The sequence below is a fragment of the Lontra canadensis genome, unplaced genomic scaffold, assembly GCF_010015895.1.
Source record: "Lontra canadensis isolate GAN:19392208 unplaced genomic scaffold, GSC_riverotter_1.0 scaffold25, whole genome shotgun sequence".
NCBI classification, from domain to species: Eukaryota; Metazoa; Chordata; class Mammalia; order Carnivora; family Mustelidae; genus Lontra; species Lontra canadensis.
In genome coordinates, this window is record NW_022631019.1 from 22,779,972 (window position 1) to 22,792,944 (window position 12,973).

The 12,973-nt window shown below is 41.0% G+C and overlaps 1 protein-coding gene across 17 annotated transcripts in view; it reads right to left on the reverse strand.

Moving 5' to 3' along the window:
• PUM1 (pumilio RNA binding family member 1) overlaps window positions 1–10,728 on the reverse strand; it is a 138,382-nt gene extending 127,654 nt beyond the window's left edge. For 16 of the 17 annotated variants that reach the window (XM_032864006.1, XM_032864005.1, XM_032864002.1 and 13 more), the window contains exons 1-2: window positions 10,615–10,728; window positions 5,919–6,292 (exon numbers count right to left, since the gene is read on the reverse strand). In XM_032864006.1, the coding sequence (XP_032719897.1) occupies window positions 5,919–6,281 (363 nt within the window). In that variant the 5' untranslated portion in view covers window positions 6,282–6,292; window positions 10,615–10,728. The remainder of the gene's footprint in view (window positions 1–5,918; window positions 6,293–10,614) is intronic. The other variant, XM_032864004.1, reaches the window with a different exon arrangement.
• Between the last annotated feature and the right edge of the window lie 2,245 nt (window positions 10,729–12,973).

The following is a 12,973-nucleotide window of genomic DNA, read 5'->3' on the forward strand; positions in this document are numbered from 1 at the left end:
AGAAGAGCGTCTGACTGAATGCTGTTTTTTTTTAAACACTGGAACCTAATTCTTAAAAATGGAAAACAATTCTAAAAGTTATAGTCAAAGAAAGCCTGCTGATGATGCTTCTAACCAAGTTAGGTACATAACATTAAGTCTTTGTGAACTCCAAATATAATGAAAAAGGCTCCAGGAGTACTGGCACAAAACAAAATATGGCCGTGCAGACTGGTCGGCTTTAAAGTACAATGTTAACCAATAAGCACTCTACCCAGGAAGCTAAGAGGCTCACAGTCTAACACAATCATTCAGCAGGGACAACAGAGAAGAATCTCCAGAGAATGACAAGATTGTCAGTATGGGGAATACCTGGATACTTGAGCTCCCTCCCAGTTTAACACAGTATTTAATAATTACAAATGTAAGGACTAACTCACAGCCACTGGAGAGTAACCACAGCCATTATCAAGGGCAGGTGTCAAGATACCATTAAAAGATGAAACCACCAAGTGAAAGAAAATGGGGGTACAAAGAATCAAAAAGAAGGTTCATTCACTGACTTTTGCCTGGCTATCTAGAATTATCTACCACTGGCTATCAACCCATGGTGGATACTCATCTATCCCAGAACCAACAGACTACTAGCAAAAGTGAAAAAGATCTGTGAGGTTGCCCTCTAAATTTCCTTTCACCAAAGCAGAGCTACCTATCCCTGCTCCTTAAAAACCAGGACAGAGGCCACATAGTTCAATCGGTCAACCCTAAAAATTTTTCCCTATTTCATCACCCACTTTATCTCACAGCACTTTAGAGAAAACAGATTTCACAATAAGAGAATAAAATAATCCAACAAATCAAAGACTTGACCTTGGGTTTTGCATGATGAAACCTTTAATGCTATTCAAAATAAAAGTTTTCAGGTTATAAAAATTACTGTTAAAACAAGTACACACACAAAAAACAAATAAATACACAAATTTTTTTGTAGGCAAGATTTTTAAATAACACATCTTGTTTACTATGTATAAGTTTTACGGGCCAAAAATACAAAATTCATGAGACTTCTTTCCCTCACTCCCCTCCAAAGACTTCATTCAACTCAGCCCAAAAATGAGGCTCTGAAGTTTCTAAGTATGCCAAATACAGTAATTTTAAGTATTAAAAGAAGTGACACCTGAGGTACCTGGGTCAGCTCAGTCTGTTAAGCATCTGTCTTTAGCTCAGGTCATGATCTTGGGGGCTCTCCGACTGAGCCCCATATCAGACTCCCTGCTCAGCAGGGAGTCTGCCTCTCCCCCAACTTATCCTCTTTCTCTCTCACTCTCAAACTCTTTTTTAAAAAATATATATTTTTTTTAATTTTTAATAAAATAATAAAAATAAACAGTTTACTTTTAAACTTAATTTTTTTAAGATTTTATTTATTTATTTGATAGAGAGAGATCTCAAGTAGGCAGAGAGGCAGACAGAGAGACGGGGGAGGCAGGCTCCCCACTGAGCAGAGAGCCCTGATGCGGGGCATGATCCCAGGACCCTGGGACCATGACCTGAGCCTAAGGCAGAGTAGCTTTAACCCACTGAGCCACCCAGGCGCTCCTTAAACTTAAAATTTTATTTTAAATTTTAAAATATTTAAAATTAAATTATTTTAAATTGTAAATAAAGCTTATAAGATTTTTAAAGTAGTACATATCACCTCAACACATGTTCTCAAGCTCTTAAAGAGCCTCATGCTGATTATCCCTTAAGGTTTATACTTCAAAATAAAATTCATATATTTTAAAAAGACATGTATATTTATGTGTGTGTATAACATACACGTGCACGCACACACACACATTTAGGCAAAGCTTAAAGAGCTCACTATTAAAAGAAGGGAAAACTCAGACACTAAGAGAATTTCTACATCAGGCAGGAAAATCCTAATTTCAAAAGGTGAAAAAAAGTTTTTTTAATTGTAAAAAACTGACTGTTCATAAACAAGAGTAACAATGAGAGAAACGGCTCTAAGGTACTTGGAATAATAAATAGTTTCCTTCCCTCCAACACTGCCGGCTGGCATCACAGCCTGTGGTATTCTTTACTTTACCAGTTCACTGCTAAAAGCATTCTGCCAATTCAATCAAGTTTGTTCCACTATGCCAAAAGGCGTTAAAAAAAAAAAAAAAAAAAGCAGCAGCAGCAGCTAAGGAAATAAGCCCACCAAACAGGAATTAACAGCCCCAGGGTTATGGCAGAATGCACTGGCAAGTATGGCAAGTAGATCACTTTATATTAATTCAGTCTGATACAAGTTTCTCACAATTACTACATAGAATACACATGTAAATAAAAGCAAATCTGGAGAACAAATGGACTTTTGCATTGCTGCTTCTGTGGAAAAAAAAAGACACTCTTGAAATTCTAGGAGAAAAGTCAACATTATTTATATTCCTCTCTGTATTAAGTTTATCATCTCTAAAATTCAAGCAAAATTATGGCAATTCTCTGACCTCGGATTGTGCTACTTTGCTGCAGTCACTTTGTTTTGGTTTAGTTTTTAAGGCTGAAACTACTGGGGGAGGGGACCAGAAATACAGAGAGAGCATGGGAGCTGGACTCACAAAGACCTGATTTCAAAACCAGATTCTAAATGGCAACTAAGCTTCAGTTTCTACTCTCTCAAAAAGGATATTAACTCCCCCATGGCATTGTTCTGAGACTCAAGTACAGGAAATATAGCCCAGTGCCTAAAATACAAATGTTTCTACCCCCACCAGTGGTTCCCATTTGACAGATCAAACACCTTTTTATTCCTCCCATCAGGAACAGCGGCTGATGAGGGCAGTGATTCTCTGCTTAAAGACAGGCCCCTCCACTCTTCAATCATGCTACACTCACCTCCGCCTCACCTGTTACCCTGTGTTTCCCCACAGGACAGCTGCGCGGTCTCCCACTTTACCCGAGTACAAATCTGAAGAATTGAAGGTCCTCATTCAATCAACACAAAATTACAGACATCACCTGACAAAGGGGCATGAAAAACACAATAGTCTCTGCCCTGGAACAGTTCAGACCAAGAGACAGATCAACACCAAACGCAGTAAATTACAATACACTATAATGACTCGGAAGAGGTGATCTGCGTGTGGCCCGTATCTGCAACACAGCAAATACCCGCAGTTTCTCTAACACTCTTCACTATATCATGTGTCTGGCCCAACAGAACTGGTTTGTGGTGAGCGCCAATCCCAAGTTGGTCCACTGGTTTAGGCCCCTGGGTATGGAACAGGTTTCACTGTTGAACAGTCACTCGTTTGCTAACTGACCCAAATCAAACTGCTCAACAAGTCAGATGTGGTTCCTTAAAATAAACCTCAGCATACGACACAACCCAGACTAAGCCTTCACTAAACACTGGCAAACTTGCACAGCACATCCAGATTCTAGATCTTCGAGCTCTGCCAAAACTGACCCAGAGTTTGATTCTCCCACCTCACCCAGGACAGGTGAGCACCTTGATTCTCCTTTAAGCTTTACCCAACAGCCTATCATTAGAAAAGACAACACAAGATCTATAATCGAGATTTTTCAAACCAATGTTTATTATTTCTAAACACTGTTTAGCCAATAAGGCAAAGATTACAGGCCTTCCACATATGCCCCTACATAGATACCATCCAAACCAAACACCTCCTATTCTGGTCTCTCTCTACACGTACAGCTGTCTACATCTCAAACAACATATACACTAGCAAATTTAATTATCTTGCCCCAAACCAGATACCCCTCTCTATTCCTTCCTTTTATTACTTCATTTTTTCAGGGACCTAAGATTTCTAATTCAGTCACCACAAACTCTGTATTTCTCAGTCCCATAACTTATTTCATTGCTCATACCAAGCCTCACCCACTCCAATCTCTCACTGCCAACTCAATCTTCCCAAACACCCCTGGATAAAAGCCATACACATTCAAAAACCCTGCAGCCTATTGAATTAATAAATCTTAGCCTTGGCATTCAAGGCCCTTCTCTTTGTGACAATATCCTTTTTCTCCAATTTTATTCTGAAGCCAAAGGATTAGGGACTCATGTGTTTAACAGATTTCCTGGGAAGCTCTATTATATGCCAAATTCCAGGGAATGGGATACTGAGGTGAATAAAATCTGATTCCCACCCGTAAGACTCCAGGAAAACAGGAAAGAAATACAGTGCCTTAAAGATAAAAAGTGCCCTAGGGCATGTATGTGACTGTCAGTTAAGCATCGGACTCCAGATTTCAGCTCAGGTCATGTCCGGGTTGTGAGATCAAGCCCTGTGTTGGGCTCCATTCTCAGCCAGGAGTCTGCTTGAGATTCTTTCTCTTCCTCTCCCCATCCCCCAACTTGTGCTCTAAAAAAATAAATAAAATCTTTAAATAAACAAAAAAGAATGTGCCCTAAGTGCAGACGAAGCCCTCTAGAGGCACTTAGGTGGTTGCAGTAGGTTGAGTGTCCAGGTCTTGGTTACAACTCAGGTTACGATCTCGGTCAGAGTCATGAGATCAAGCACCACAACAGGCTCTGCAGCTGGCATGGAATCTGTTTAGGATTCTCTCCCCCCTTCCCATGCACTGCCCCCACCACTCACTCACTCTAAAATAAATAAATAAATCTTTAAAAAAAGAAAAAAAAGAAAAAACCTCTATGTCTTAACTTTTTAGTGTCCCTCACCTACCTACACATACTATGTTCTTATCAATCAGCACTAATGTTGAGGATTGTTGCAATAAACTAAAGACATATAATTAATGTGCTCAATAAATCTCATAAATCTCATGAATAAGAAGTAAACACCACCTCCTCATTTCTACTATCGTAAAACACCATGGCACACACACTGCCTTTTTTGGAAGGGTCAGGGAAAGCACAACTGAGAATTCAAATTTGCAAATGTGCTCGTACCTGATTTATTTCTGAAGCAGAACACAAACACCAGAGACCTAGTGAAAGATGTCAGTTGTTTTTGCTAGTCGGTACTCAGACACTAACAATATGAAATGAACCCTCTGCAAATTCAACCTATACCTTGTGTCAAAGAATAGCCTGATTAAAACATTCTAATCCTTTCATCACTATGAGTAAGTTAGGAAACACAGAGCAGGCAAAACACTCTTCTCGGTAAAATATGCTGTGATTCTAGCTATGGTTTTGGATTAGTAAGAGTAAGCACATCAAAATTAACCAAATGAAAGGAATGCTTAGAACAAGAGGACAAAGATGGTTGAAACCTAAAAGCCACAACCACTCTTCTCTGACACAAAACATCAAATATACCAGTTCCATTTCAAATAAATTTCACCCGAGCAGCGGCTTTGTTATCAACTTCCTAGTAACCTTTAACTATAACATTTTAAAAACTAAAGTCACCCACACCCAACAGGAAAGGCTTTGAAAATATGGATGCAGCCTATAAACAGTCCAAACAGTTCTTAAAAGAATATATGCCAAAGCGGAAAAAGTATCCTTGCTTTAAAAAGTATGTATGGGAGGCACCTGGGTGGCTCAGTCAGTTAAACATCTGCCTTTGGCTCAGGTCATGATCCCTAAGCAGGAAACCTGCTTCTCCCTCTCCTTCTCCCCATTGCTCATGCTCTCCCTTGCTATCTCACGCTCTCAAATAAATAAAATCTTAAAAAAAAAAAAAAAAAAAAAGCATATGTGAAAATGTAGCACATGCACATTAAAATAACCTTGACTTTTCTTAAATGAATTGATGGTTTACTATTTAGCACTGGAATGATAAATGACCCATAACAATATTACAACATTATTCCTTTAAAACAAATAACTCTTATGTTTGGACCAAATGAAATTAGCAATTTAGGCTTTTAAAGACATTCATTGAAAGCACGTATCCTAAGTGAACAGAGATTATAAAAGAATTTCAAAACTGAAATAGTGAATTTTTTTTTACCTGATGTTCTGCATGAATGTTATCCCCAGTAGGCCATCGATGTTTGCTATTATTATAGCCGCCTCCACCACTGCCTCCTCCCCCAAGCTGCTCACCATGCTGCCTCTGAAAGAAGTAGTCCACCATAGCGTCGTCTTGGGAACGGCCTGCAACTCCTATCGATCCTGGGACAGGGCTCGAGTGTGTCCCAGCTGCAAGAGCCTGATTTGCAGCTGGTTGTGGCTGCGCTTGCGACCCTGTTCCAGATGTCAAAACAACAGGCATGTTGGGATTAGCTGGTTCTTGAGGGTGATGTTTCAGGTGGGGGCTGAAAGAGTCCTGCCAAAGCACTGCTTTCCTCTTCAAGACACATGCAACGCTCATTCCACCAACACCTAAGGACAAAGAGGTTACAAATGTTTAAAATTTGTGTTTTTTAAAACATAACCTGAAAAAAAAATAACTTCATATATACCAATACAAAAATATGAGCCCCGTGTCTTTTGCAATACCACATCTACAACCAATTCTACCAAGCAGCTAAATATTTTACAGCATTTACACAATTTTCCAGACTAAAACCTCTATTTTTAAGTTGCTGAATACATGCAGATGTGGAAAATAAATGCAGTTGGTTGGTGGCAGGCAGTATGACAAGGCACTGAGATCAGAATTTAATACAGCAACTTCAGGAAAGCTTATGTTGTTACCAAACCTAACAATATAGAACTGGACTTCAATCAATGGCTCCTCTACCCAACTTATTTGCACCTTAAGCCAATTTTGCAAATACTTCTTAAATACACAAGAGATCTATGAAATACCACTTTACAAAATAGAGCAGACATAAGCCAATAAACCAAACAAAAATCCAAACTCCATATATAATTTGCAATGACTCAGACTGTCTAAAACTTGAGAAGATCCTTTAAAATGTCCAACACAGTCATAGGATGCTCTTTGAAGGAACAGTAAGGCCCCCTGACCAAGAACAGCAACAGAATGTTCTCAGCCTAAACCTTTTTTAGCCGCTGTTGGGCAAGGGGGTGGAAATTTTTACCAATAATTTACAACTATAATCACATCATTATTCCATTATAAACAGGATGAGACCAACCAAATCCAAACACTTTACTAGTGTAGAAAGCCTCACTGTAAAAAAGATGCCTCAATAACAACTGTGTGGCAAATATATTGCAGACAGTAGTATCTTATCAGTCTACTTTACAAATGAAAATACTAAGGCGATGTGGTGTGCCAAAGGCCATGCTGAGCTGTAGAAGAGGGAGTCAAATCGACATCTGTTTTGGGGGCACCTGGCTGGCTCAGACTGTGGAGCTTGCGACTCTTGATCTCCGGGTTGTGGGCTGGAGCTCCAATTTGGGTATGAAGATTACTTAAAAAATAAAATCTTTAAAACATGACAAATAAATCTGTTTGCACCCAAGCTTAGTTGTATCCACCTCTTGCTACACACAGATACTGTTTCTCTCACTTGCACCCACTACTCTTCTCTGGAACAAAGAATCTCTAAAATGTTACTATGAAACATTACTATTTAAATTTCTTAAAATCAAAAACTACATTTGTACATAATACAGAACATTTGTCAGCCTATGGGTACTCTTAAAATTGCTACAAAGTAATTAATAAGTTACCTATTAGACTATAACTGTTTATACTCACTGGAGTCCAATTTCAAGGCTATCAATTTAATAGTCCACTGCTACAATGCCTGCTCTCTCCACCAAGCCCTACTGTAACATTCCAAAAACCCATTCACAAGATTTATGAGAAATCTATTAAGTTATTTCTTTACAGAATTAAGCTTCCTGATAAAGAATTGCTTCTTACAATTCATGTTTTGAAGCCAGAAGAAGACACAATGGAATCTGTAATTTATTCAAAGCCTAATTTGGAAATGCCTAGTTTCAGTTAACAATTCCAATCCATCAGAATCTTACTAGGGTAGTGAGTAGCCTAGCTTTCAACTAGTTTCTGATTTCATGAATAGACTCATGTTCATGCTTACGTACGAAAACCAAAAAGTCATAGCTGTGTTTACCATAGGTCTCTGCAAAGTGCCAAGCAGTCTAATATCCTCCTGTTTGAATTTCGAAAGAATTAATTGCCCCTTTTTATGGACATATAACTGACACATAGCATGGTATTAGTTTTCATGAGTGCAACATAATGACTGGATATTTGTATACACTTGAAATGATCACAATAAGTCTAGTTACTATCCATCACCAAACTCACTGCCCTCTTATTACCAACAGTAGCCAGTTTCATTTTCTTCCACAAGGGAATATCAATTTAACAGTCTGTTTTAAGGCAAGGGAGGAGTCCCAAAACCTAAGTTTTACCACTAAAATAGCAACCTCTCTGAGCCTGTTCCCCACCTAGAAAATAGAAGAAATGCTTTCTCTAGGACTCACAAGCTTGTTTGTTTTTCATCAAAATAAAACAATATAAAACTTTTTGGTAACTTTAAAGTCACCATGCGGGGACCCCAGCCATTCAGTACCACCAGTTAAGGCAATGAAGCACCAGTTCCTAAGAGGATTCCTAAAATAGCAAATGCAATCTTTACTGAAATAAAAGATTTGCCACAATACTTACCTAACAAATAATTTCCGTATGAAAAAGGTTTACCTCTGAAACTCTCACTACTACAGTCAAACAAGGGGTTGGGGAGGGGGGAGGAGTTCCCAAAAAAGTTCAAACAAAACAATTGGCTTTTGTAAAGCTATCTGTTTGCCCTAAGACTTCCTGCTTTACCTAATGAGGCAAGGCAGTTTCTCAAACAAGAGAAAACCTGGCAGAAGGGACAGTTTGAAAGTGAGCAAATACCTAAGCAATTAACATGTGTCTTGGGTAGTTGTGTAATATCTTGGCAACTCCAGCATAAAAATTAAGAAATCACTTAAATATCAGAAAACATTTAAATTGCTGATGCCTTTTAGAGAAAACTCTCAAAGCCCACTGAAAAGTTATGTGTACCATTTGAAATGTGACTTTTGACAAACAGCACATTATAAAAATATTTTAAGCAACTAGAAATAAGTGCTGATTCTAGTTACTCTTCCGAAGTTTTCAAACTGTTTATATGAGAGTTTTTCTTGCAATATCACTAATAGATTTTATTTCAAGCAAAGGAACACAGTTTAATCTCTCCACCACTCACCTTTCTTTACCTAAAATACTTACTTTTAAAGGTGTTTATTTTTTTTTTTTTTGCCACACTGAGGGGGAAAAAAAAATCTGCGGTCATAAATTTACTTTAAAGCACTTCAACTCAAACCCAAACTAAACTTCAAACCCAACTTCAAAAAGCTGTGGCCTTGGACAAAATGAATTCATTTGTGGCTAAGGCGAAATGCTAATTCAAAGTGCAGAATCCAGGGAGTATTTCCCAAAGATCCTGATAAACAATCAAGAGCCCCAAAGGGTGTTTTATAAAGTTAAAATCAGCAAAGAGTCAAAATGCTTATTTTGTTTACAAAAAGTCCTTTGGGGACCACAAATCTTGGCTCGTTTTGGTGAGTTTTTAGGTGTTTCTTAAAACAAACAAAAGCTAAAGCTATAAACCTATTGTTTCAGAAGTAACTGACTTCAAAACAGAACTCCCCAAAACCCTCCATAAACTCTTATTATCCTTCATCCCAGGAAGAATAGAAAGGGAACGGATTGGGTACGGACAACTAAAAACAGTGTTTTGTTTTGTTTTTGTTAATCAATTAGACAATGAAGAGTAACAATTCTTCAAGTTATGGGGAGGATAAAACCGTCCCTAATGCTGTATCGTGTGTGTGTGTGTGTGTGTGTGTGTGTGTGTGTGTGTATGTGTAAGCGCGCGTCGGGGGACACGGTGGGGGGGGGGGCTCTCGTGGGGGGAAAAAGTTACAGGAGCTTATTCCTCACTTGACGTGGGAGTTGTACTGACAAGTCTAACAAACGATGTCTGTTTACCAAGAACGTCTGCGAGGACTAAAACTATCTGTTTTCCTACTACGGAGGGGTGAGCCCCCCTCTGAGTTCAGACGGACACTCACCAGCACAGGGAGGCTCAACGAGGAAGAACCCACCAAAAACCCAAGCTCTCACGGAAACAAAAGGCCCCAAGCACCCAGGAGACTAAAAAGCGATCTGAAACTTCCTGATCGCCACTTCTTCACATTTAAGGCTCGCAAAGTTCCCCCATGGTGGGTCTCGCCTGGAGACAAGGGCCAAGGCTGCTTCTAAAGCGATTTATTGTTCCTCCTGCTTCGGCGCTGCCACGGAAGCTCAAGAAGTCGAAGAAATCCAGGGTGGCCCAGAATTACACTTCATGGCCACACAGAAGACTCGCGGCTTCGCAAACCCATCAAAAAAGCAACCCGAATGGCAACATCAATCTTCGGGAGCTCCAACGGGTCCGAGCAGAAATGTACAGGCACGTCTATGCCCCGGGCCGGGGCCTAAACCCCCGGCATTTTCCTCGCTTCGACCCCGCTCCCCACCCCCTCCCTCCTTTGATAACAATAGGGGCCTTGCTGCTGACTCCAAAACATGTACGAGGAACAGCGAGTGAGAAGCCTCAGCCAGGGCCCCAGGCGGCTTTTCCAAAGCCCTTCTCACCCCCACAACCGCTCTCAAACACCAATACAAAGGGGCGATCTGCTCGCTAGGGGTCCGGAGCAGCGTTTGGGGCCGGCGGGGTGCGGATACTCACGGGCGGAGCGGTAGGATGAAGATGGATTTCAGCCCCCCGATCTTCTCTCTCCGGCGCTCTCGCTCCCCCTTACCTTTCACTCCGACAACATGGCGGCCCACTGGGGACGGGGCTGGCGCGGTGCATCCTGGGATAGGCTCTGGCCCCAGCTCCGGCGGTGGCAGCGGCATGTGCGGAGAAGGCAGGCGGCTCTGGAACAGGTTGCCTGGTTGCCATGCCAACCCAGGGCCTGTGTGAACTTGGGAAACTCGCAGGCAACACAACCGCTGCGCGCGCGAGTGCCCGCCCGCTAAGCGAGCGCGCGCCGTCGCGGGCAGAAGGCGGGGTCCCGCGCGGGCACAGGAGCGCCCGTAGTGCTCGCGGGCGCCAGGCCACGCGCCGCAGGGAGCAGGGCCCGGGGGCCGGACAGGGACGCCCCGCCGGCTCCCGGAGGGACCTGTAGACGCGGCACCTCCCGCTCCCGCGCGCTCCCAGCCTCACCGCCAGATTGCAGCAGCCTGCTGGGCTGAGGGACTCTTGCTTATCGCTCGGCTCTGGCTGGACAGGTGCAGACTTCTGACCCCTTTGCTGCAGCTTTCCGGCTCTGGGGCCTTGTTGAATCTTCCTGCCTCCATCATTTAGAGAGTGAAGAGGAAAATGAGAAGGGCTACTCAACAGAATTGCCGTGAAGATTAAGTGAAACAATGTGGCTTCTTATTCCTTTTAAAGATCTCCAGCGCTTGGTACAGTGCCTCCTGGGACTTGTAAACGGGACCAATGCATAATTTTCAGGGTTCCGTGCAACATGAAGGTGTGGGGCCCCTTGTTCAAAATCGTTAAGGAATTTCAAGACCGCGGTAGCAGAGCCGTAAACCAAAACCAAAGACATAAAGCCGACCCTGTTTGTAAGCACTCAACCAGTGTTCGCTGTTGTCATGCTGTCCAGCTTCAAAGAGGAAAAGAAATTTGGCCATTTGATGCGAGTGACTTTTAAAATCAGTAGTATTTGATAAGATATGGCTATTGTATCTCCCACTAAGCCCAAGATGGATGGAAAACGTAGGCAAACCCCAATACTACAAAAGACCAGAAGGGGATATGCCAGGAAACTTTATGATAACTGGAGGAAGGGAAAACGTTTATAATGAACGAAAATCAATTAGTTATTTTTTAAATTGAAAGATATTTAAACGTTTTTCACGTAGAGATGTCACAAAGTAGAACAAATGAGAAAATAAGCTTTAAAATATTGCAATATGCATGGTAGATGGTTAATCTTCATGATAAATACAGAACATCTCTTAATGAATTTTTTTTTTTTTTTTTAAAGAGTAATCCAGGGTCGCCTGGGTGGCTCAGTGGGTTAAGTGTCTGCCTTTGGCTCAGGTCATGATCCCAGGGTCCTGGGATTGAGCCCCGCCTTGGGCTCCCTGCTCAGCAGGGAACATGCTTCTCCCTCTCTCACTCCTCCAGCTTGTGTTCCCTCTCTTGCTGTCTCTCTCTGTCAAATAAATAAATAAAATCTTTTAAAAAAATAAAAATTTAAAATTTTTTTAAAAAAATTAAAAAGAGCAATCCAAAATAAACGACATAAAATCACCAGTGGCCAGTAAACACATAAAGACAACTAGCCTGGGGCTGAGGGGTAGAGGAGTAAGGGAATGGGGAAAGACAGTTAATGGGTATGGATTTCTTTCCCGGGTGTTAAAAAAAGTTTTAAGGTTAGATTGTAATCATGGTTGTACAACCCTGAGAATACTGTGTACTAAAAACCACTGAATGATGTACTTTCAATGGGCAAAGTTTACGGTATGTGAAATATATCTCAGTGAAGCTGTAAAAAAAAAAAATGGGAAAATAAAAGAAACAACTTTGAGATATAAATATTTTCATCTATTAATATACTGACAAAATTTTATTTATTTTTTTTAAGATTTTATTTATTTATTTATTTGACAGAGAGAGATCATAAGTAGGTGGAGAGAAAGGCGGGCGGGGGGGGGGGGGAGCAGGCTCCCTGCTGAGCAGAGAGCCTGATATGGGACCCAGTCCCAGGACCCTGGGATCATGACCTGAACTGAAGGCAGACACTTAACCCACTGAGCCACCCAGGCGGCCCTACTGGCAAAATTTTAAATGATTATTAACACCCATGGAGGCAAGTTTTGTGCGAAAATCAGTACTCATGCTAAGTTCTGTCAGTATATATTACTTTTATTTTTTAAAAAGAATGTTATTTTTATTTAAGAAATAAAAAAGTAAGATTTTCATTTCTGAAAAAGAAGGCCAGACTCGAAAGTTAGATGCCTTGAGCTCTGCCACTTCCTGGTGGTGTGGCCTTGGGCAGGTCCCTTCAGTTCCCTTATCCATAAAATAAGGA